The following is a 22351-nucleotide window of genomic DNA, read 5'->3' as shown; positions in this document are numbered from 1 at the left end:
GTAAACTACATTGTTTTTTCTTAACATGACAAGATCCTAAAAATAAACTCCATTGAAACATTTGGAAAACCTCTAAATAGGAGTATAAGGAACCAGTAGAGTATTAATACATCAATTATAGAGGGCAACGGAAAAAAGAAGGCATCACAAAGAGGCCATAAACTGGAAGAACGTGACAAACAGGGCCTATGTAATATACCAAATCATCAATCGGTTTCCCGACCAAAACTGTTTTGACACTTATTCTCCAGTTTCCATAGTAGATATAATCTTATTGTGTACAAACTCTGAGTGTGAAGAGAGCATTCATGATCTCACAATAGTAGCCTCAGCAAGACAACAATAGTTGATCAAACCACAGCCTTTTTCTCTGGAACAGGAGTATCAAGTCTGTAACATACAATACATCTGTGACTACAAAAACATGCAGTAAAGGCTAAGATCAAATAGTTTAGAAAATATCATGTTTTGTCAAGATAAAATAAGAACAGAAAATAGTAAGTGCAATTTAGTCTTCCTACTGAATGTTAAAAAAATATATGCAACTTGCATTGAATTACATTGGCTTAGAAATCTTATATCTGCAACCAACTTTTCCTTTATAATCAGAAATTACAGCTTCATTTGGGATGATATAAAGCAAGAAAACCATATCAATTATGCTTATAACTTTTCTTACGTCATTATATAGGCTCAGTATGAAGCCTATTCAGAACCACTTTGCACTACTGAATTTTGGGAGCATATGCCATTAAGATCTCATAACTAATATTGCTAATAACATATTCAACACACTAAAATCTTGGCACTAACATGTAATATCAGAATGCTGATGGAAGTGGAAAGAAAATATTATCTGAGCATACTTCACATCCTAATAATATTTGAAAGATCTCAACACTAACTTGTATTTTCAAATACTGATGGAGGTGGAAAGGAAAATATTATATGAACACGCTGGTTACCCTAATAATATTTGACCGATTTTGAAAAAAATACTTGAAGCATTCCTTGTTGGTAATAATTTCTAGTACTTTAGCACTGCAAGTACGTATTAACAAAATAAAATTCCATACATAATAAGAAAACTTTTCTTGAGATTTTCCCTTATTCGCTAACCCACTATAGGTATAGTTTATAACCAAGAGATTCAACCTTTCCTTTCAGAGAACTAAAGCAAATCCGTTAAACTGTTCAATAATGGTTCAAAGTATTACTTTAGGAGGTAGATCTAGGAGGATTTTTCTAATGATGGTTCAATAAATCCATGTAGTACATATGAGTATCACAAAACAAATAGTTCAAAATATTACATCACGAAGAATAAAAGGTTTATCCTCATTGACCGGCCTTAATTTGATCTTCAGTTTTGCCCCTTAGGTACGGGTGGAAGTCAATGGCAGCAATAGCAATGCAGAACATAACATACAGTTTTGTCAAGCGGGTATACATAAGTAGACGGTACAACAGATGACTAAAATAACAATTAAAAGCACACACAAAAATAAATTTCCTCAAAATAAGGGGAAATGGATCTCCTTGACAACTGCAATCCAAATAACATGAGTCACAAAACCATGAGCGATGCGCAGTGCAAACTATGCTCCTAGCTAGATGAACAAACAATTCTAAATCCAGCTAATTAAGTTAGAAATTGAGTAACGAAAAACAACAAGGTTTCCCTCTACCATAAAAAGAGTGTGGTCGGTATGATGACAGCTCAACTCCTTTTATACCTTACTAAAGACTGAAGCTAAAGGTTCCTGCATCCAGTTCTTTGTTTAGCTATATATGGTAAGAAAATGCTAGTACAATCTAATATTGGTGTCTTAGTAGTTGTTGTGGCTTCAACTAAAGAACCAATCTCGTTTCTAATACAAAAGTATAAATATACATATAATGTAGAAGCGAGCTTAGAACTGGACTGTTTTGATAAATAAAGTAAAAGAACAGATTGCCATTAATTCACCGCTATTGATATTTACATGATCATTTATTTAAAAATGCAATGTTGTACTTATCTTTCCCATAGTTTAATAAACATCATTACACAAGCACCAAGAACAAATTTTGCACGACCAAGGAAATTGCTACATTTGCCAAATTTCACCCATCGAGAGATATACTGCTCATGGTTTCATTTTCATACCAAACAAGTAGTTTTTTATGGTGGAAATGAAGCTTACTTGTAACAAAGAAATGGTATGTTTTGGCCATAACACAAATGTGGCTATAACAGAACCAAAGCAATATTATGTGTTTTTTTTATAAGGAGCGTTATTACCTTGTTCCCATTCTCGAAACGGCCAGGTCTATGGAGACCTAGTACCATGAGCGCCTCCTAAATAGAAGCCTCCCATCCTGACTGGAAGCAAGAAGGAAGCGAGATGCTGGTGCAGAGAGGGTGACAAGGACGAGCGGCGAAGAGGCCCACAAGGCACCGAAACCTAGCAAGATGACCATCTCGTCCTGGAACTGCAGCAACACGAGGTGTGATCAGAATCTGCAAGCCATATTTTCTTTGATGCCCAAGTCTTGGAGCAGATTTGATGATTTCGCATACAAAAATAAGAGGCTGCGCTGCTACCAACCAGAAGAACCAACAGGTCACGAAAGGACTTATGACAGGGGCAGGCTGCTAACGGCAAGGGTGCCGAAGGCCGTGGTGCTGCGCCATCCTGTCGCGTCGTCTTCCTAAGCTGGGAGCTCTGGCGCTCAGCCACCTTCGGCTCAATGGCCGCGGCGTTGCCCAGCCGCTAGTCACCTGCGTGGGAGATATCGTGTCCGTGACTTGGCAGGACCCACCATGCACCACCTGAGGCCGCCGTTGTCCACCAACAGCGGCTGCCGAATAGATGAAGAGAAAAAGCTGAACAGAGGCCACTAATGCTCTTCAGACCTGGAGAATTTAACATCTGAATCAGAGACATCACTAAACCCTATAAGTGCAGCAATGGATAAATGTTGCATAAAGTACCATCTGAAACAACGGGGAACCTGACAATTTATTCTTCCTCAAATTGATATACGTTGTATAGTAAGGAGGAGTAGGAATGAAGTAAACTGGCTAGTTCACATGGTGTATAGTTCTTACATTGTTTTCCTGCAAAATCCCCACCCTGAATCATGAAATCCTTTGATGATTCGGTGGAAGAAGCAACCCTTGTATACATCCCCTTTTTCTCCTGACCCAACCAAAACAGAGAGAAACGATGCATGAGTCCAGATACATACTACTCGGACACACTTACCGACATAAGGAATGGATTTGCTCTCAAAATTGGGGCATGGGGAGAGCTAATTTGCATAGTATTGATTAGCCTGATATACCAGTGCACAGGGCACGGAAGTTGTCAATCATCTTTGGGACGACCTCGCCGAAGAGCCCGATGACCACCTTGCCCACGCGCTTCCCGCCGATCTCAACCTCGAAGAAGAATTTGCTCGTTACCTTGGCCTGGAGCTCCACGTCACCCTGCAGCAGCAGACCAAGGCAAATTCAACCACCACGCAAAGGCTAGCGCCGAGCACAGAACTGCAACAACTGGTACACGGCCTCATGGAGGGCGAACATGCGCGCATACCGAGCCTGAGCGACCCCGCGGAGCTGATAAAAGAAGAGATAAAATTAACCTGGAGTCATTGACCATGTTTCTTGCCATGGAAGCTCCCCTGGTCTTGCCGGAGAAGATCTCGAGGCCCAGGATGCGGTGGAGTCGATTGGCGTGCCACCGCTGACGCCCTCTTCTGGGACATGCTCCTTGAGCTCCTCCTTCGCCCGCGTGCCACGGTGGCCACCCCATCCGGCTCGATCCGCACGCCTCCACCTCTTCCAAGATGCGCTCCACAAAGGCAATTCTATGTAAGGATGAATGAAAGGAACCAAGCATCAAAGTGCAGAATCGAAGTATCCAAGTATTAGAAGTAATGAGCAGAGGGAGCATAGCTTAAAACAAACCGAGTTCAAATCAAGAAACCAATTATCAAAGTGCGAATCAAACAAACCAAGTATCGAAGTGCAGAATCAAAGAAAGGATGAGCTGAGTTTCATAGTCATGAAAATTAAACACACACATAGCACTCGTCCTCTCCTTATGCTTTTAGTTCAGGATAATATCAGCATGCTATTTCTCTCGCGTGGAACATTATTCAGTCCAAATGGTCTTGCTAATCATTTAGGTGCAACGGGAGAAAACAGAAATGGCACAATCAACACAGCTAAAACTAAAGAATAATAATGCTTATAGAGCTAAGAACAGGTCTATACAGTCTCTCTAATTATTCAGCTACAAAGAGAGAAAATAACAGTGGCACAAAACTCAGAACTAACCACATTCTGAAACTCATCATCTTTAGAACCAAAATGACAAGAATCCAAATTGATCATGTACATGCAAATATTAAAGCACGCAAAATTTAGCAAATAAAAAATGCAGCTGACTGAAGATACATGATAAAATATAAAATAATTCTCTAATTCATTTTATAGAGTAAACAATCAAACAGACTTGATCGAAGATTCCTTTAATCTTTTCGGTTTGGTTACACAGTATAAATGAGCACGGTGATGGTGATATTAACAAATGAAGCTTGCATGCCCACACCAATAGGGTATTATGAATAGAACTCCAAATACTTCAGGACAATACAATACAAAAATAAGTAGGTCATGCAAGTATAGTAAAGTTAATTATAACAGTAATACCTTTGTTTCACTCCTAGCTAGATGAACAAACAATTCTAAATCCAGCAAATTAAGTTAGAAATTGAGTAACGAAAAACAACAAGGTTTCCCTCTACCATAAAAAGAGTGTGGTCGGTATGATGACAGCTCAACTCCTTTTACCTTACGAAAGACTGAAGCCAATGGTTCCCTGCATCCAGTTCTTTGTTTAGCTATATATGGTAATAAAATGCTAGTACAATCTAATATTGGTGTCTTAGTAGTTGTTGTGGCTTCAACTAAAGAACCAATGTCGTTTCTAATACAAAAGTATAAATATACATATAATGTAGAAGCGAGCTTAGAAGCTGGACTGTTTTGATAAATAAAGTACAAAAACAGATTGCCATTAATTCACCGCTAATGATATTTACATGATCATTTCTTTAAAAATGCAATGTTGTATTTATCTTTCCCATAGTTTAATAAACATCATTACACAAGCACCAAGAACAAATTTTGCTCGACCAAGGAAATTGCTACATTTGCCAAATTTCACCCATCGAGAGATATACTGCTCATGGTTTCATTTTCATACCAAACAAGTAGTTTTTTATGGTGGAAATGAAGCTTACTTGTAACAAAGAAATGGTATGTTTTGGCCATAACACAAATGTGGCTATAACAGGACCCAAAGCAATATTATGTGTTTTTTATCATAAGGAGCGTTATTACCTTGTTCCCATTCTGAAACGGCTAGGTCTATGGAGACCTAGTACCATGAGCGCCTCCTAAATAGAAGCCTCCCATCCTGACTGGAAGCAAGAAGGAAGCGAGATGCTGGTGCAGAGAGGGTGACGAGGACGAGCAGCGAAGAGGCCCACAGGGCTCCGAAACCTAGCAAGATGACCATCTCGTCCTGGAGATGCAGCAACACGAGGTGTGATCAGAATCTGCAAGCCATATTTTCTTTGATGCCCAAGTCTTGGAGCAGATTTGATGACTTCGCATACAAAAATAAGAGACTGCGCTGCTACCAACCAGAAGAACCAACAGGTCGTGAGAGGACTTATGACAGGGGCAGGCTGCTAACGGCAAGGGTGCTGAAGGCCGTGGTGCTGCGCCATCCCGTCGCGTCGTCTTCCTAAGCTGGGAGCTCTGGCGCTCAGCCACCTTCGGCTCAATGGCCGCGGCGTTGCCCAGCTGCCAGTCACCTGCGTGGGAGAAATCGTGTCGGTGACTTGGCAGGACCCACCATGCACCACCTGAGGCCGCCGTTGTCCACCAACAGCGGCTGCCGAATAGATGAAGAGAAAAAGCTGAACAGAGGCCACTAATGCTCTTCAGACCTGGAGAATTTAACATCTGAATCGGAGACATCACTAAACCCTATAAGTGCAGCAATGGATAAATGTTGCATAAAGTACCATACTGAAACAACGAGGGAACCCGACAATTTATTCTTCCTCGAATTAATATACGTTGTATAGTATGGAGGAGTAGGAATGAAGTAAACTCGGCTAGTTCACAGGGTGTATAGTTCTTACATTGTTTTCTCGCAAAATCCCCACCCCGAATCATGAAATCCTTTGATGATTCGGTGGAAGAAGCAGCCCTTGTATACATCCCCTTTTTCTCCTGCCCCAACCAAAACGAGAGAAACGATGCATGAGTCCGAGATACATACTCATCGGACATAATTACTGACATAAGGAATGGATTTGCTCTCAAAATTGGGGCGTGGGGGGAGCTAATTTGCATAGTATTGATTAACCTGATATACCAGTGCACAGGAAATGGAAGTTGTCAATCATCTTTGGGACGACCTCTGAGCGCAATCCAAAAATGCATTTAGCATCAGCACAAGATTCGATCCGAACCAGTAAATATCATTTGTCTAGCAATAATTGAGAAATCCTTCTTATTACCTGAACAACTTAAAATAGTCATGAAGATATAAACCTAACACATAGGTATAAGCAATTAATATTCCGCCATGTAAAGGTTTCACCAAGGACATATACAAAATATGTAGAAAACTACATAGTTTGCCACAGAAGGTACCAACATCAGTAGAAGCTAATATCATCTTTACAGTGTTTTTCTACTCTTAATGCTTACGACATAGATTTCAGATCTAGAATATGAAGAAGAGAGGCAAAGGAAGGATAACTACCTGAACAAGTGAGAGGAGGGCAGGGAGGAGTATTGCTAGGATACATCAGAATCCAATCGTGTTCAGTATAGAGAGGTGGCATATATTATGATCCCTGGCCGATATAGTTGAAGTTCAAAGACGATTCAAACTCAAGAAAACATTTATCATAAACCGTGACTTCTGGCCAATATACCTTCACAAGCTGATGGTCGGATACGAGCATACTCTGCAACAAAAGGTTCCCCATGAACAAATACAAATGATAGCTTGTATGGCACCATCTGGATTATACACCATATTACCATGTACAATTTTACCTACACGAGAACCACCAATAGGTTGTACTAAAGCAGTAGTAACGCACTAAGAGCTAATTCATCAATACTGCGGTGATTCTAGGTACCTTGCAGAAGATGCATGGACTGAACCTCTGCAGCTGCACATCGCATACAACATCAAGGGACATCAACTGTTTGCTCAAATCACCCTCATGTGACTCTTATCTAATGAGATCGGAAATCAAGATGGGATCCTGCAAGCCTTCACGAGAGAATAAATCAGGTGAAGGAGGAGCTCAATGACAACCAGCCAGCCCATATAACTCAACACAATAGGCAAGAATCAATAAAAAACTGGAAATAGGAGGAGGCAGAGGAACTCACAGGAGAACAACGAGGAAGTAGGTAGACTGCTAGGAACAAACCTGTGTGTATTGTTCTCAGCTTATTCTTACAGTGACCATAAACAAAATATACACTGCTAGGACATCAAGCTACTACATCATCAATCATCGAAGCGTCAGAAATATGAATAAAAGCCAAATATGCTTGATGGTTCCTCATGAACCAACAAACTATAAATAATCATCTGGGAGGCAACACCAACAACTATTTTAAGCAGTTACTCAAGCATGCAACTAAACGCCTGATCTCAACTAATCCCTCTGGTCTGATATATTATTTCATTGTTAGCAAAGGAGAAGATATAGGTTAAAGTAAAATCCTATATCATCTCCTTTTTACAGCAAAAAATGTGTTAATATCCTAAAAGAAATCTAAAGAATGCTGCAGATTGGCACACGGGCCAAGATTAATATCTTTCAAGATTTACAATTAACGTGTAACAGATTCTAACACTTCAAAATTATCAAGGATGCTGCAGATTGGCACACTCACCAAAGATGAACGGGAGCATCCCGACCTGTGCTCCATCCAAATCTTTCAAAGCCTGCAGTGTCTACACAAACAAAGAGGAAAAGCCCCAAATCAGCTCACCCGATTCACCAAAGAAACAAAAAAAATCGAAGTACACAAACCTGGACTGTAGTTTCCACTCCATATTTTGCCTCTCTTGTGGATCCGACATAATCTTCAAACCAATATAGTACCAAATCTACAGGTTGATAATGTCAAACATGTGTTGCTGTTGCCTCTGCACAAACCTGTGAATTTCCACAAAACTATTAGAGATCAGAGCTCGTCAGCAGCAAGACACAGAAATCTGAATCGCGGCGTATGGACCCATCCATCTCTGGCCAGAGATACAAAGAGAAGAATGGAGGCAAGGAAGGGACGAGCCTTACCTGAAGGTGGATCTGGCTTGGTCATCCCTCGCTTGCTTGTCCTGACGCCACACGTACCTCCGCGGTCGTCGCTCGCCGTCCTCTGTCTACCGGGTCTTCTCCACGAGCTGGAGCCCCGGTGTCGTGCTGCTCCACCTGCCCCATGAGACGGAGCCGGAGCTCGCCGCGCCCAACCAAGCCCGCCCGCCTGCGCCCGCCCTTCCCTCCCTGAGTCGGAGCACGCCGCGGCCGCTCACGGCCGCCCCCGCTCGATCTGGAGCTCACTCGCGCCATGACGGAGAGACTCAGGGAGGCGGGCTGGAGCGACGACGGTGAGAGCATGGGATAAGTAAGCCGTCGATCTACAAACTTCAGAGAAAAAAAAAGGAATAAGGGGGATTCGATCGATCTAAATTGACACCAAACACATGAAAGACAGGATCAAAAAGATTACCTCAACCACCAATCCCTGCCTCCTGATTCGTTTTCTCTCTCCTGCACCTCTTCCTGTCCTCCCCGAGCCGCCGCCTCGATCTCCACCATGCCGTCGTCGCACCTCCTCCTCTCCTACCCGGAACCGCCGTCATCGCGCCTCCCGGCACTACGCCGGCCTGGTCGCCCGCGCCGCTCCGTCCCGAGCGTCCGGTGTCGCCGCGCCGCTCCCTCCCGAGTGTCCGGTGGTCAGACCGGGGTGGCTCAGCGGTCGCCGCCCTCGACGCGCCAAACGGGGACCGGAGTCGGAGCACATGGCCTCCAGATGCTGATCATATTCTGCAAAAATCAGTTCCTAGGGCAGCCTAGACACATTATCAAGGGTGTTCGGGGAGATGCTAGATCTAAGAGCATCTCCAGCCGTCTCCCCGATGAGGCCCCTAGGACGGCGTTTTATCATCTGGATGGACGAAAACGGCCCAGTCGCGCCCTCGGTTCCTCGTTTTCGTCCGGATTAGGCCTTTCATCCGTCCGGAGCCCAGGCCATCCCCGACCCCCCGGATGGCGCTCGGGGACTCCGGACGAGAGAAAATCGCAGGAACCGTCTGGTGGCCCTGACCTGTCGGCGACAATGGCCTGGGTTTCTACGGCAATACCCTCGTCTTTCCGATCTACGGCACTACCCTCGTCTTCCCGATCTACGGCAATACCCTCGTCGAACGAAAGCTTTGAACTCTCAAGTGGTGGTGCAACATAGACAAATTATATATAATTCGAATAACCATAAAAATTACATATAAGAACTTTAAAACAAACTTAAACTACTTCTTCTTCCTAGATGGCCCCGCCTCATCGTCGTGGCGGTGACGCTTCTGGCTCGTCACCTCCTCGTCGGAGGAAGTTGAGTCCTTCTCGTCGTCAGCATCCTCAGCCTCTTCGTCCTCCTCCTCCCCCTCCTCCTCCTCCTCCTGCTCCTCCTCCTCTTCCTCGGCCTCTTCCTCGGCCTGCTCCTCGGCCTCTTCGTCCTCCTCCTCGTCGTCATCCCATTCGTCCTCGCTGGCCGGCGGGGGGAATCGTCGCTGCTGGACGATGCAGCTTGATCCCATCAATGGCGCCATCCAGGCGGCTTCCTCTCGCTGTTGGTGTCAGGTGGCCAAGAGAGATCGCTCATGGTTGATAGAAGATGGTGAGGAGAGAATAGATGAATGGGCGTCAGCCGTCGGAAACCGTATATGTAGGTCTCTCGACGAAGAGAGCGGCGGTTGCTCTTCCGCGGAGTTCGTGCTCCATTACGGCGGTTCTCGTGTCGAGGCCATTTCGACCGTTCCTGACGAGGCGTTTGGGCTCTCCAGACCTCTTCGCGGGCCATTACGGCGGTTCAATGCGTCGAGGGCACTCCGACGGTTTCCCTTCCCGGTGAGTGCACCGTCGCTATGCACACGGTGGGTGCGCGTCAGAAGGCGACCACGGGCTCGCCACTGGAAAAATGGGACTCCCCAGGCCAAAAAATACATCCATCCGGCGCTAAATAGCGCCGGATTTCGGCCTGGGGAGCACCAACGGCTGGGGATGCTCTAAGGACATCTCCACTGGTGCCCCAAAACCGCTCCCAAAGAGCCCCAAATGGACTATGGGGGTGCTTGGCAAAAAACAGCCCACAAAGGCAGCCCCAATCGGGGTTCGGCAGCACACACGTCCCAATAATCTGTCCACCACCAAGACAACACTGAAATTCATCTTCTCCAAAAACATCACCTCTAGGAAGGAAATAATGCACAACCGCCGCGGCCGTCTTGATCATAGATCATAGGTTTTCGCCATGAAGAAAGTTTGTTCTCTCAAAAACAATGCCATCAACAAGGACATTGCGAGGCACACTCAATTAAGGCGAGACCTTGGGATTTCACCTTAATGTTTAGACTCTGAACTTCTCCTGTGCTATCTTCCCCACTTGCTGATTCCTCTGCTCCAAGTCACGAATCGCCAAGCCAAGTCCCCATTGACACCACATTCAAACCACCATTACTAGTTCTTAGATCTTTGCATCCATGCCATTCTACGTCACTGACTTCACCGTGGAACTAAAGATGCACGTGATGGCAACAAATTATAGAGCTTTGCCTCGCTCACTCTAGAACCAAACAGTCAGAAAAAACATGGTTGCGCACAACCGAATCCCATTAAATCCGGACATCTCGAGGCATGATTCACCCGGTGGAGTTCGCCGGCGGAGCCTTTTGGTACTCGACACTTCGGCCAGATCAATGAACACATACATCAAGCACGTCTTCGTCTTGGTGCGAGAGTAACCCTAGGACAGCCACCTTTATTGATGCTGAGCAAGAACCCCCCCACGCCTCTGCCCGCTGGATGACCCCTTCCGACAGAAGAAGAGGCAAGACAAAGCAGGAACCACACGCTCGGGCCAACCTGATGGTGTCCGTTCCGAGCAGGATGCCTGACATGACGTCACAATGAGGCCGGCAGCGTGGACCGCGCCGCCTCCCCACGCACTTCTGGGTGACGACCTAACCGATGGCGGATCTAGGCGGGAGTCTAGGCCTACAACCGCCGTGTCAACCCATGGTCGGCCCAAGGGTAGCCGTCGCCACCACGACCAGGGCACCGCCTGAACGCCATGAGAACATTCCACCACGCGGGCACCATGTCCAAGGGGCCGCCGCCATCGCACGACCGGGGATCACTGCCCCAGCCTCCGTGCACAAATGGTTGGTGGCGCCGTCCCCATCCGCCACCAGCGATTCACCACTGCGAAACAGCCCCCGGCACCTTCGGCACTGGGCCTGCCGCAACCGCGGCCCAGGCCTGCGGCAGGGGAGGCCACCAGGTCGAGGTGCTTGGCGACTAGGGTTGATCCCCGATGTCGCCCATGGGGGACCACACGGGAGCCAGGGAACGGTTCCCACGTTTGCTTAATGATTCCAACACGTTTTATATTGTAGAGTTAAATACTCCCTCTGTCCATAATAGGATATCAAAAATTTGTCTAAGTTCTGACGTATCAAAAGTTCAAAACACTAAAGTGTGTGTAGATACATCAAAATTTTGACAAACTTGCGACATCAAAGAGGTAGTACTATGGGCCAGTGTATCCATGATGTAGTGCTGAATTTTCTCTCTAAAACAGGTAAAGATAATTCATGTAGATGTAGCCGCGGCAGGCGGCACAGATCAATAGCTAGCGATCATGCAACATTCTAGACACGAAGATCAGACGAGGCGTGGTGGGAGAGCTGCTTCTTGGGCGCGACGGCCTCGATGGCTTCCCCGAGCGGCCACTTGGCCTCCATGAAGTACTCCCCGTGCTTCACCCTGTCCACCAGCGTGATCTCCCTCGCCGGCGCGAGCCCGAACCCGTCGGCGAGCAGCGTGTACTGGTACACTAAATCCATGCAAACGAAGTCCACGTCAAGCACCCCGGGGTACGCCGCCTTGGCCTCCTCCACGCTGAGTGGGCAGATCTTCTCGGCCGCCGCCCTGAACGCCGCCGGGTTCGACGTCGCGCTCGGGGCGTCCTTCTTCACCCACCCGACCTGCGTCGCCATGCCGTAGAAAAAGGAGGCCGCGTAGAGCGTGGCCTGCCCGGCGCCGCCTCCGCCGCCCCACACACCGCCGAAGGTGCAGTTCTTGGCCGGGCACGGCGCGTCCAGCTTGAGTGCCCTGGCCACCTCCTCCCTGCACCTCCCGTACGCCGCGCCCTCCGGTGACGCCGCCGCGTCGTAGACCTCATCGTTGTAGGTGTAGTTTCTGACGGTGGATCCACGCAGCACGCACGAGCTGAAGGGCCCCTTCTTGGCCTTGAGGATCTCCACCCGAGCAGCCAGGTTGCCGTAGTACAAGTAGCTGCGCGCCGAAGTCATCAGTACATTTTCATGCGAGATCAAGATTTTCAGGCAAAGGGCATGTGAGAAACCTGTGGACGTAGACGTTGTAGTCTTTTCCCTTGAGGTACTCCTTGGTGATGTAGGGATCCTGGCCATGGCGCGCCGCCGGAGCGTTTGCCGCAGCGTTTGCGGAGACGGCGTACGCCATCTGGACAGAGCCGCCTCCGAGGTCGATCACGCCTACCGTCTTGGAGTAGTCTCCTCCCAGTCTATCCAGCAGATAGTTCAGACCAACCTAGCAGAGAAATCTCATGTCATGGGCACGGGCTCAAACTTGTTTGTATTGTTCTTTTGCAAGAAAGACACACATGGGTGGACAGGTACGTACCCACATGTAGGATCCTTCCTGAGATCCCTCGAGAACGTTTATCCACTTTGGGCTGTACTGGAATCTGCTATTGGTATGGACAACATCTCTGACCTGTAGACAGATTCAGGTCGATCAACAAGCTGTTGTAGATATATATGGCTTATCAAATGGCTAAATTATCATCAAAAAGTGAGTTGGACAGAAAGGTGTGTCGATCGTACTGCTTGCAGAATCTGCTCTGATTGCTTGTCTCCGATAAGTCTGAGTCCGGCGGTGGCCTGCATGTTTGATGTAACGAGGTCAGCTTCAAGGTTGAAAATAATTTACGTTCGATCTTAAAACTAATTAAACATCCATTTTTTAAAACGGAGGCAAAAAATTTACCTCTTTCCATTAAATAAGGAGTGAGTTTGACTAGGAAATTAAAACAAGGGTATCAAAAGGAATTACTCTCCCAGTATTACTCAAATGTTTAGCACCCGCAGCCACCCAACGCCTAACCCCACTCTTAATGGAGCTTAGAAGCACCGTCGTAGAAGCGGACTTGTTGCGAAACACCCTCGCGTTCCTCTCATTCCATTTGACCCAGTTAATGAGCATGGTGAGGGATGGCCACGGCCTTGCGGTTTGGAACATTCACGTTTGACATATTAGGCCACCAAGATAGGATGGATAGCTCCGGAGTCCACTTGGTGGTGGAGATAGAGGCGGTGACGAGCCCCTCTTTAACCATCTCCCAAAGCCTTTTGGAGAACCGGCATTGGAAGAAAAGATTTTTTTTTTTTGGATATGCAAGGGATTCAATTTACTTTTAAGATCTGAAATGCATGTCGAGATCTGAAACTAACTAATAGGTGTGCATGATATACTTGCTTAAGTATCTTGATAGAGACTGGCTGATCACCAGAATGTGTTTTCTCTCTTACTATCAGAAACAGTTTTCAGTTTTCGTGATGGGCCTGTACTTGAGGGCAAACTTTTATTGACGTACGTACCCCTAGTTTGAGGGGAGTTCTGTTCATTTGCCACCATGGCACAACGCTCTTGGCCTTGTCCAGCAAGGGTATCATGGACTTTGCGGCCTCCTGTGGCTGGCCAGAGTAGGAGCTCAGCCCGGGAGTCACCTGCACCATGCATGCAAAAAGATTGGGTGCGTGAAGTCACCTGTGAGGGAGGGTGTGACTACATAAACACTCTATGCATACCTTTGCGAAGACCTCGATTTGGTTGTCGATCTCCAGGAGGTCCATCTTGTTGTCGAACTTGAAGACGTGCACCCGCGTCCCCGTGCTGCCGGCGTCGAGGATCACGACGTACTTGCCCAGACCAGGCGTCTGTGCTTGCTTCGGTTCGCCCCCCTTGCGGCCGAGCGCCGTCTCGGCAAAGACAACGGAGAAGGAGGCGACGAGAAGGAGGAGGAGCAGCGGCGCGACACCGGCCATTGTTGAGAGGCTGTGACACAGTACAGTAGCTATCTATTGGCGAGTGCTTGGCGACTGCTACTGCTGAGACCAATTTTGGAAGCTGGTTTTAAAGAGAGGCGGGACAGCGCGTCTTCATTGGAATCAGCACCCCAATTAGCTTCTGCTATGCAATTCGGTCCCTAGCCAGCATAAATCCAGCATGGCAACGTACACACACATACAAACACATAAGATTAAAGAAAACAAAAAGGTAGATGCGGCGACGATCGGATCGACATTTCGGTGCATAACATGTTCTACGTACGTCTTGTTTTAACACCAAAAAGGGATTACAAAAGCTGGACAACCATGCTTAACGTTGCAAAAACCGTGGATATAAAATCACGTGCACCTGTTCCTGTTCCATGCGCCTCGGCCACTGTCCATTGCAACAGCACGTCGTTCGAAATCTGATCACACATGGAGCAATCTTGTTTTCCACCTGCTCCGATCTTGTTGCCAAAACTCTGGATTTTTGTTTCCAGATCTGAGTAATTGAGCGGTGAAAAAACTCTTCGGGCACCTGGTCGCTCCCCGCGGGCAATTCTAGGGGCAATCAACCATAAACCTCCGGCGGCAGCGGCCTTTCCTCTACCCAGTGTAGGCTCCTCCCAGGTGGGACTGCTGGGCAGGCGGTGGTGCACGGTGGAGTCTTATCCTTGGTGTGGTTGTGCTGCTTGGCGCTAGGCAGAAGAGGCGGCTCAGCTCGAGGCGCCCTGGTGGCAGCACCGGAGCGGCGGGTCGGCGCGAAGGTGGTGGTCAGGTCATGATGGCATAGATCTAGGTATGCATGGGTTGGCATGTTCACACCGTCAGCACCCCGTGGAGTTGGCTGTACTGGTGCGGCGCGGAGCAGGGCTGACCGCGGTGGCCTATGTGCTGCAGTGTGGTAGCATGGACTTTACGAGCCCAAGATGGGCCTAGTCGGGCCTATTGGGCCTGGTGTGTTCCTGCTACCGCGTCCGGTCGGCACCCGCTGACCGCGGATGAGGACGACTTCCAGGTGGATGTGCTTCTGCAGCCCTCCGGTTCCAACCTTTCTACATCCTTCGATTTGCAGGTCACAGGATGGATCTCGCTACACAGGTGCGATTTCGCAGATGCTCGGACGGCGGCCCTGAAAGGTGGACTAGGTGGATTTGACCCCGCTCGTCCAAAAACTCAAGCGGTCCAAGCACACAATAGCAACAATGTCGACCTGATAGAAATCACTAGTCGGTACTATGAAACGGATGAAACGGAAGATGAGCATGAGTAGGGAACATGGAGAAACTCCACAGGAGGCCAGAAACATCAGAACCGCCATGGCAACCAATATTACTCAAAGTCCGCCGCGAGCCACAGAGAAGCAGGGTCCCCGACGCCATGCGACAACATTCGAAGGAAAGGAGACGGTCTCCCCGTAATCAAAACCAACATTTTGCCCAGAAAAACGTTCACCTTGACCGAGTTGATGAACGGTTCCTCCATAGTAAATAGCAAGGGTACAAGGCCAGCCTCATACATTATTGTTGACTGTTTTCAATTTCAGGAACTGTGGAGACTTCAAGGCTAACGAAAGCGAGGCGGACATGATGATAGCCACAAACTCTGCAGGTCCGAAGGCAATTTCCATATTTTCACCGCTCACACCGTCCACAATGGTACATCTGCCTTGTGCAAGGACTTCAATGTTTGCAAGCAAAATCCTCATAAGAATATCGGTGATAATAAGTAACTGTGCTGCAAGTTAATAATACTGATAGTGTGCATGCTTAGAAATTTGAGCATATGAGGTTATTAACAATTCTTTTGCTGCAATGATAATAGAAGATGAATTGCCATTTGAATTTGGTGAAAGGCCTGGGTTTAAGGAGTTTTTGTCTCTAGCAATGGGGATGTTGTTCTCATTTTTTTGAAGATAAGTCTAAATAAAACTTTTTTTTGAAAGAACAATGTGAAAGGGTGTGTCTTGCAACTTATTGTTGGACTTCTCAACAACAAGAAAGTTTCATGGCTGTTACTGCCCACTTTATTTGTAATGGTTGGAAACTTCACGAAAAAGCTATAATCATTAGCTTTTTCAAGGTTAAGGGTCATAAAGGGGATGATATTGAAAACACTTGCAAAAAACCTTGATTGATTGGGGAGTAGACAAGATCATGAGAATTACTGTTTATAATGCTTCTAGTAATGATGGTGGTATTTTTTACATGAAAAAGGAACTGAGTAAAACTAATAATATCACTACCGATGCAAAATATATTCACATGAGATGTGCTGCCCACATTGTGGGCTAAATTGTGACGGATGGTCTAAAAGAAGTTGAAATTTCAGTTAAGCATGTGCGTGCAACTGTTAGATATGTGAAGAATAGGCCAACTAGGATAACTAATTTCAAAGAATGTACTAAGTTAAAAAACTTTCTCATAGCTAAGTGATGCCTTCATCATAAAGTATGTGGAGTTCCACCTAGTGACAACAAATAGATTCAGGAATTATTAGTTTTACTCGGTTCCTTCAGTACATTCTTTGAACTTAGTTATCCTAGCTAGGTTATTTTTCACATATCTAACAGTTGCACGCACACACTTAACTGAAATTTCAACTTTTTTAGACCATCCGTCACAATTTAATTCACAATATGGGCAACACATCTCATTTGAATATACTTTGCACCATCTAAACTATTATTACCTTTATTTAGTATTTTTCATGTAAAAGATAGCACCATCATTACTAGAATTATTAACAACAGTAATTGTCATGAACTTGTCTAGTCTCCAATTAATCAAGATTTTTTGCAAGTGTTTTCCAATATCATCTATTTTATGACCCTTAACCTTGAAAAAACTAATGATTATAGCTTTTCTTGTGAAGTTTACAATCATTACAAATAAAGTGGGCAGTAACAGTCATGAAGTTTTCTTGTTGTTGAAAAGTCAACAATCAGTCGTTAGACATCACATTGTTCTTTCAAAAAAAAAGTTTCAGTTTAGACTTCTCTTCAAAATAAATGCGAACAATATCCCTTGTGCATGTTATCCTAGACGGAACCAAGAAACAAGGGAAGGCTACAGACACAAACTTTTCAAACCTAGATTTTTCACCAAATGCAATGTCAATTCATACTTTCTTATCATTGCAGCAAAATAATTCCTAATAGCTTTATGGTCAAATTTTCAAGCATGCACACTATCACCAATATTAACATGCAGCATAGTTTGCTTATTATCGCCAATATTTTTATGAAAATAACGCTTGCAAACATTAAAGTGGTTGCGCAAGGAATATATACCATTGTGGATGGATCTTATTGAAATGGCTCCACATCTGAGATCTTGAATCCATCTGCTTTCGAACCTCCCTCTTTTCACCCTCCTTCACATCTTCAGGGGCCTTCTCTTTGCTATCATCCTCTTGCCTTGCTTTCACTACTTGCAGCTGACCAGCACCACCACTGCCACTGACATTCCCTGCATCCGCAGCTTCCACGCTAGCAGGAGCGCATCGCTAGCAGCCTAAAACTCCTCTGTCTCCGACGACATCTACAAAATAAAGCAAATGGACAACGAAAATCATCAAGGATTCACAGGCTAGCAGCAAACACTTATTGATCTTCAGATTTTGATGTTTGGTGTATACAGATCACTTATCAGATGTTTACAAGTATGATGCGACTACAATTATTTATCTCATCATGGTAGCATAGTAGAATATAGTAGATTGTACTCAGTAATTATATGTGTATTCCTAGTACGAGTCATCCCCATGTGCTTATTAAGTTCATCATTACTGATCTGGTTGAGTAAAAAATTGTACGGTAACTAATTTAGAGATCTCACTATTAACAGAATATGGATGTACAAGTATACGAATCAGAAAGAAGTGCACACGGGATCAAATCATGTAGTAGCTGAAATTCAAGGTGAATCAAATCATGTACGAAATGTGTAGGACACAGAAAACGTGGATCAAACAAGGGTGAATCGAAAACAACGACTTACATTTCAGGCTAACAGTAGCTTTTCGTGCAATCCGGCCAGTCGCCAGCCACGCCTTGCAGCGGCAACTGATGCTCCTCCAATGCGAATTCCGGCCGGCGCCAAACGCTGAGGTATTGCAGTCTGCACCGGCCCGTGTCTAGGTTTTGGAGCGTCATACTGATGAATCGTGGCGGCCGGGAATCGGAGAACATATAGGGATTTGGGAAGGCAAGAGATCAAATGAACAAGGAAAAGATCAATCGAGGCCTCCATTTCAGGGAGGGGATTACAGCTGGGGAATCCGTCGCGATTTCCGGGAGGGGAATTTGGGACGAGGCGGTAACTCGGTCGCTTGTTCTTTCTGCGGCGTCAAGTGCGGGAATTAGATTCTCCCGGAATTAGCAAGTAAAGGCAGGGCTCAGTGCTTCGGTCCATTCGGTTGCCGGGATATTTTATAAATATCACATTTTTTTTAATCCTCTATTATTTGCCATATAATCACCAATTGTCAGGTAGTGGTCATGTGACAAATAATAAAAGTGTAAATAAAAGTATGGTATATTATAGAATGAGGGTCTAGACCGAAATCACCGAACTAAGTTTGTTTTTTCTAAGTAAGGAATGGGCTTCGGTCACTTTGGCTCCGGTTCAGGTTAACTCGGTTCGGTCATTCGCTTCTGGGTTTATATGCATACCCCAAGCTACATCATTAAACAGTGAATTACAAACAACACGAACCCAACGAAGGCATTGCGTTAAAGCGCCAAACGCGTGTGTACATAAACTTAGAGCGAATACATAGGCGAAACATGGGGCTGGGAGGCTCAAAGCTGCTCAAATTAATTCGCATTTCCCAAATGAAGATTACATGCGATATCATCACCTCAATGGCAAGCAAACTCAGAAAAATAACTAAGGGTGGCCAAAAGACGGACTCCTCCCCCCACCCCCCCTCCCAAAGACGGACCAGAGATGGCACCGCGTTATGTCCACAACGGAAAATTCCGACTAAGGGCATCTTCAGTGACACGTTTTGGTTCGGATCGTGGCGACCAAATGGCACTCGTTGCCAAAAATGTCCATTTAGGTCAGGGGATAGCTCTAGCGGCTCAACGCATATTGGTCCGTCCAACCAATTTTATTCGTGTATCGCCATATTTTCAACCCAAATTACACATACGTATAAAAGACTAATCTTGCAATAAACTAATGTTAGGTTCTTTATTACACCCAAATAAACAAATAAACAACAACATTCACATGAAAAAAAAATTCATAATAAAACAATTCATAATTAAATAGCTAAAATTATATGCGAGGAATACTCCTTATTCTCTTCATTCCCTGTCAATGCCCACCGATGCTCAATAATATCTAGTTTATAAGAGAGGATATGTGGCTATTGTAACATCCCCTTTTAGTAAACCTAATTAGGGTTGTTTTGTGCATCATGACCATCATGCTTATTCTTGCTAAGAAACAAATGCATTGAGGAAATATTTGAAAACCCTTAGGTTTGTCTAAATTTCTGCTATTTCAAATGCTCTCAAAAATGTTTAAAACCAAATATGTGGGCCCTCTAATATGTTATAAATGCAATTAAATATTTCCATAAAGTTTTGAGATAGTTTGACTCTACAAAAGTTTGCAAAATAACAAATATCATTGAACTTTTGCCCCTTTTTTAACTTTCACTGGAAATTCCCAAAATCCAGGGGTTATGGGCAAAATGTTCCTTGTCTTCTACCTCTAGGCAGGAACACACCTGCGTGTAGCCCCCGATGCCGCCCGATCCTCCGTGTCACCTTTGCGATGCATGTCGCCACCCCGGCGCGTATGAAGCATCGACACCACTGCTGGACGAAACCCTTGCACGCCGCTTCTCCTCTCTCCCCTGCTCTCCCTAGCAGTCGGTCCAAGCTATCAGGTTTTTAATATTTTCTAGAATTTTCAGAAAATGATTAAAACTTGTAAAATTCATAAATAATTCATTTTAAATCAGAAAATATGTATAATATATTATAATATTCAGAAAAATGATATCTATACCTTGTAGAAGTCATAGGGTTTATCGAAATGCGGTGCTTTATGCATTCAACCTCATTCAACAGGATGAACATGTCTTAGGGTTAATCTCAATACCTTTAATATGTCATGTCATTGTCTTTGTATGCGTATTGCATTATGCCATGCTTTGATTGTTGTTATACCTTTCTGGTATTTGCTTATCCGCGATCGATAGAGCACGTGCCCGAGAGGATAAGATCGACAATGACGCATATCAATACTTGTCCATGGATGGACAAGTCAAGTACAAGATATCCGAAGATCCGTATTTGTTTATCAGTGAAAAAGGCAAGCATAACCTCGTTTCATATGATTTTCCGAATTGTTTTAACTTCTGGTTACTACTTATTTCATACAATTCCAATATCTTTTTATCAATAGACATAGTTATCCTATCTTTTGCATGTTCCATCCTTGTTTCCTAATTACCCTAATCCACTACTGACAAGGTATCGACTTGTCAATGCCTACAAGTTGTAGACTAGGGTTTCGTGGAAAGTAGAGGGCAAGTAGATCTCGAGGGTTTCAGCCGGAAAAGTACTCGACTGTTAGAAAACTAGAGTTATGCTGACAATGAATCGATCCTCTCTTCGTCCCTCGACTCCCCCTTATATAGGAGGCGGAGCCGAGGGTTTCGTATTACACAAGTTACAAACTCCAGGAGACTCTACGATTTTGTCCCGTATTGGTTACAAGCCTTTATTCCTAATACAATTCTATCTTTCCATATCGACAGTTTAATTGGGCTTCTGGGCTTCATATCGTTCGAGTCATGGGCCTTCGGTAAACCTCGGGTACCAACTTCGGCATGCCCATTGGGTATGCCTATGTCAACTACCCCTAGCAAGACTAGGTTTGAACTTGTGTGCATCACTAGAGCCATATATTGGGTATGCTTAGCCATGCTTAGTTAACAATTTTGGATCCATCCGGTTGATGAATCAGAGTTTGGAATGAAACTAGTATGATTTGGTGATGAGATTAAACATGCTTAAAGGCTTAGATGAGACGCCACATGTGGGGATGTGGTGATTTGACTCGTTATCGCAGATACTAGGACCCGACTTCTCGCATTCGAAATTAAGATCGAGCGTACAACCACATGGAACCCACGGAATCCCTTGGCCCAAACTTGTCTAGTCTGTTCATGAGTGACATAGTTGGCAAGTTTCGTTTGGCATCTGCATGGAGAAAATGGAAAAACGGTTTTCAAACGTGCATCATACATGACGTGGCCGGGGTGAAGGATGTCGTAGGCACTGAACTGAATCCCTACCGCACAACAATTGGGACCGCCTTAGAGAATGGTTACCTACAATAATGGAGCTGCCGGCCAATTGGAGTGACTCATGAAATAGGCGAATCAAGGCAAATGTTTTGGTCGACCACTCTCTGCCGGCACGCCAAGGAAGCGTGTACTAGATGGCGCTAAGAGTCGGTCAGCGTGTGTGGGTAAAGTTGTTCACCCATGTAGGGTTAAATATTTTCTTAGCCTTGTCCACGATTACAAACGACTTGGTGATGAATTTTGTGATCATAGACAACTTTAGCCTAATCGTAAAACTTAGAACCAATATGTGCTTAGGATGCTTACTCTAGGTTGATAGTGGAGGTGATCCTAGTTGATAGGTTTTCTCAGCTGATGATGAAGATTTGGTGGATTTTATATGATGATCTATAGATCTAGTGATATCGCTCTCTTATCTCTTTTTTTTAACGATCTGAGTAGTCGAGTTTCTGCTCCCTCTTGTTTTACAAAGAAAAACTAGCTTTATGCAAAAGAAGCTCTATAGAAAGTCTCACGTACCCGCTTTGCTAACATGTTTA

The 22351-nt window shown here is 45.1% G+C and overlaps 2 protein-coding genes and 3 long non-coding RNA genes across 8 annotated transcripts; all 5 read right to left on the bottom strand.

Moving 5' to 3' along the window:
- Nucleotides 1-2665: 2665 nt before the first annotated feature.
- On the bottom strand, nucleotides 2666-5024 carry LOC124670786. Of its 2 annotated transcripts, XR_006992651.1 has the most exons (5): nucleotides 4847-5024; nucleotides 3634-3858; nucleotides 3331-3475; nucleotides 3095-3185; nucleotides 2666-2899 (listed from the first exon to the last, which is right to left on the bottom strand). It is a non-coding gene; the product is annotated as an uncharacterized LOC124670786 (long non-coding RNA). The 2 variants fall into 2 exon arrangements; XR_006992650.1 differs by lacking the exon at nucleotides 4847-5024 and having other exon boundaries at nucleotides 3634-3950.
- A 70-nt stretch (nucleotides 5025-5094) lies between these two features.
- LOC124672973 lies at nucleotides 5095-6043 on the bottom strand. The gene is made up of 2 exons (XM_047209118.1): nucleotides 5705-6043; nucleotides 5095-5582 (listed from the first exon to the last, which is right to left on the bottom strand). The coding sequence occupies exons 1-2, from the start codon at nucleotides 6041-6043 to the stop codon at nucleotides 5436-5438; spliced, it is 486 nt and encodes a 161-aa protein (XP_047065074.1). The 3' UTR covers nucleotides 5095-5435.
- A 200-nt stretch (nucleotides 6044-6243) lies between these two features.
- LOC124670787 lies at nucleotides 6244-7512 on the bottom strand. Of its 3 annotated transcripts, XR_006992653.1 has the most exons (5): nucleotides 7225-7477; nucleotides 7015-7138; nucleotides 6592-6933; nucleotides 6447-6491; nucleotides 6244-6301 (listed from the first exon to the last, which is right to left on the bottom strand). It is a non-coding gene; the product is annotated as an uncharacterized LOC124670787 (long non-coding RNA). The 3 variants fall into 3 exon arrangements; XR_006992652.1 differs by lacking the exons at nucleotides 6244-6301; nucleotides 6447-6491 and adding an exon at nucleotides 7484-7512 and having other exon boundaries at nucleotides 6566-6933; nucleotides 7225-7361; XR_006992654.1 differs by lacking the exons at nucleotides 6244-6301; nucleotides 6447-6491 and adding an exon at nucleotides 7484-7510 and having other exon boundaries at nucleotides 6566-6933; nucleotides 7225-7353.
- A 13-nt stretch (nucleotides 7513-7525) lies between these two features.
- Nucleotides 7526-8573, bottom strand: LOC124670785. Its single transcript, XR_006992649.1, has 3 exons — nucleotides 8404-8573; nucleotides 8137-8262; nucleotides 7526-8057 (listed from the first exon to the last, which is right to left on the bottom strand). It is a non-coding gene; the product is annotated as an uncharacterized LOC124670785 (long non-coding RNA).
- Nucleotides 8574-11945: 3372 nt separating this feature from the next.
- Nucleotides 11946-14471, bottom strand: LOC124672972 (probable apyrase 3). The gene is made up of 6 exons (XM_047209117.1): nucleotides 14235-14471; nucleotides 14025-14153; nucleotides 13251-13307; nucleotides 13048-13140; nucleotides 12749-12954; nucleotides 11946-12678 (listed from the first exon to the last, which is right to left on the bottom strand). The coding sequence occupies exons 1-6, from the start codon at nucleotides 14469-14471 to the stop codon at nucleotides 12033-12035; spliced, it is 1368 nt and encodes a 455-aa protein (XP_047065073.1). The 3' UTR covers nucleotides 11946-12032.
- Between the last annotated feature and the right edge of the window lie 7880 nt (nucleotides 14472-22351).

Source organism: Lolium rigidum, chromosome 7, assembly GCF_022539505.1.
Source record: "Lolium rigidum isolate FL_2022 chromosome 7, APGP_CSIRO_Lrig_0.1, whole genome shotgun sequence".
Taxonomy (NCBI): Eukaryota; Viridiplantae; Streptophyta; class Magnoliopsida; order Poales; family Poaceae; genus Lolium; species Lolium rigidum.
This window is presented reverse-complemented; position numbering and strand designations above follow the sequence as displayed.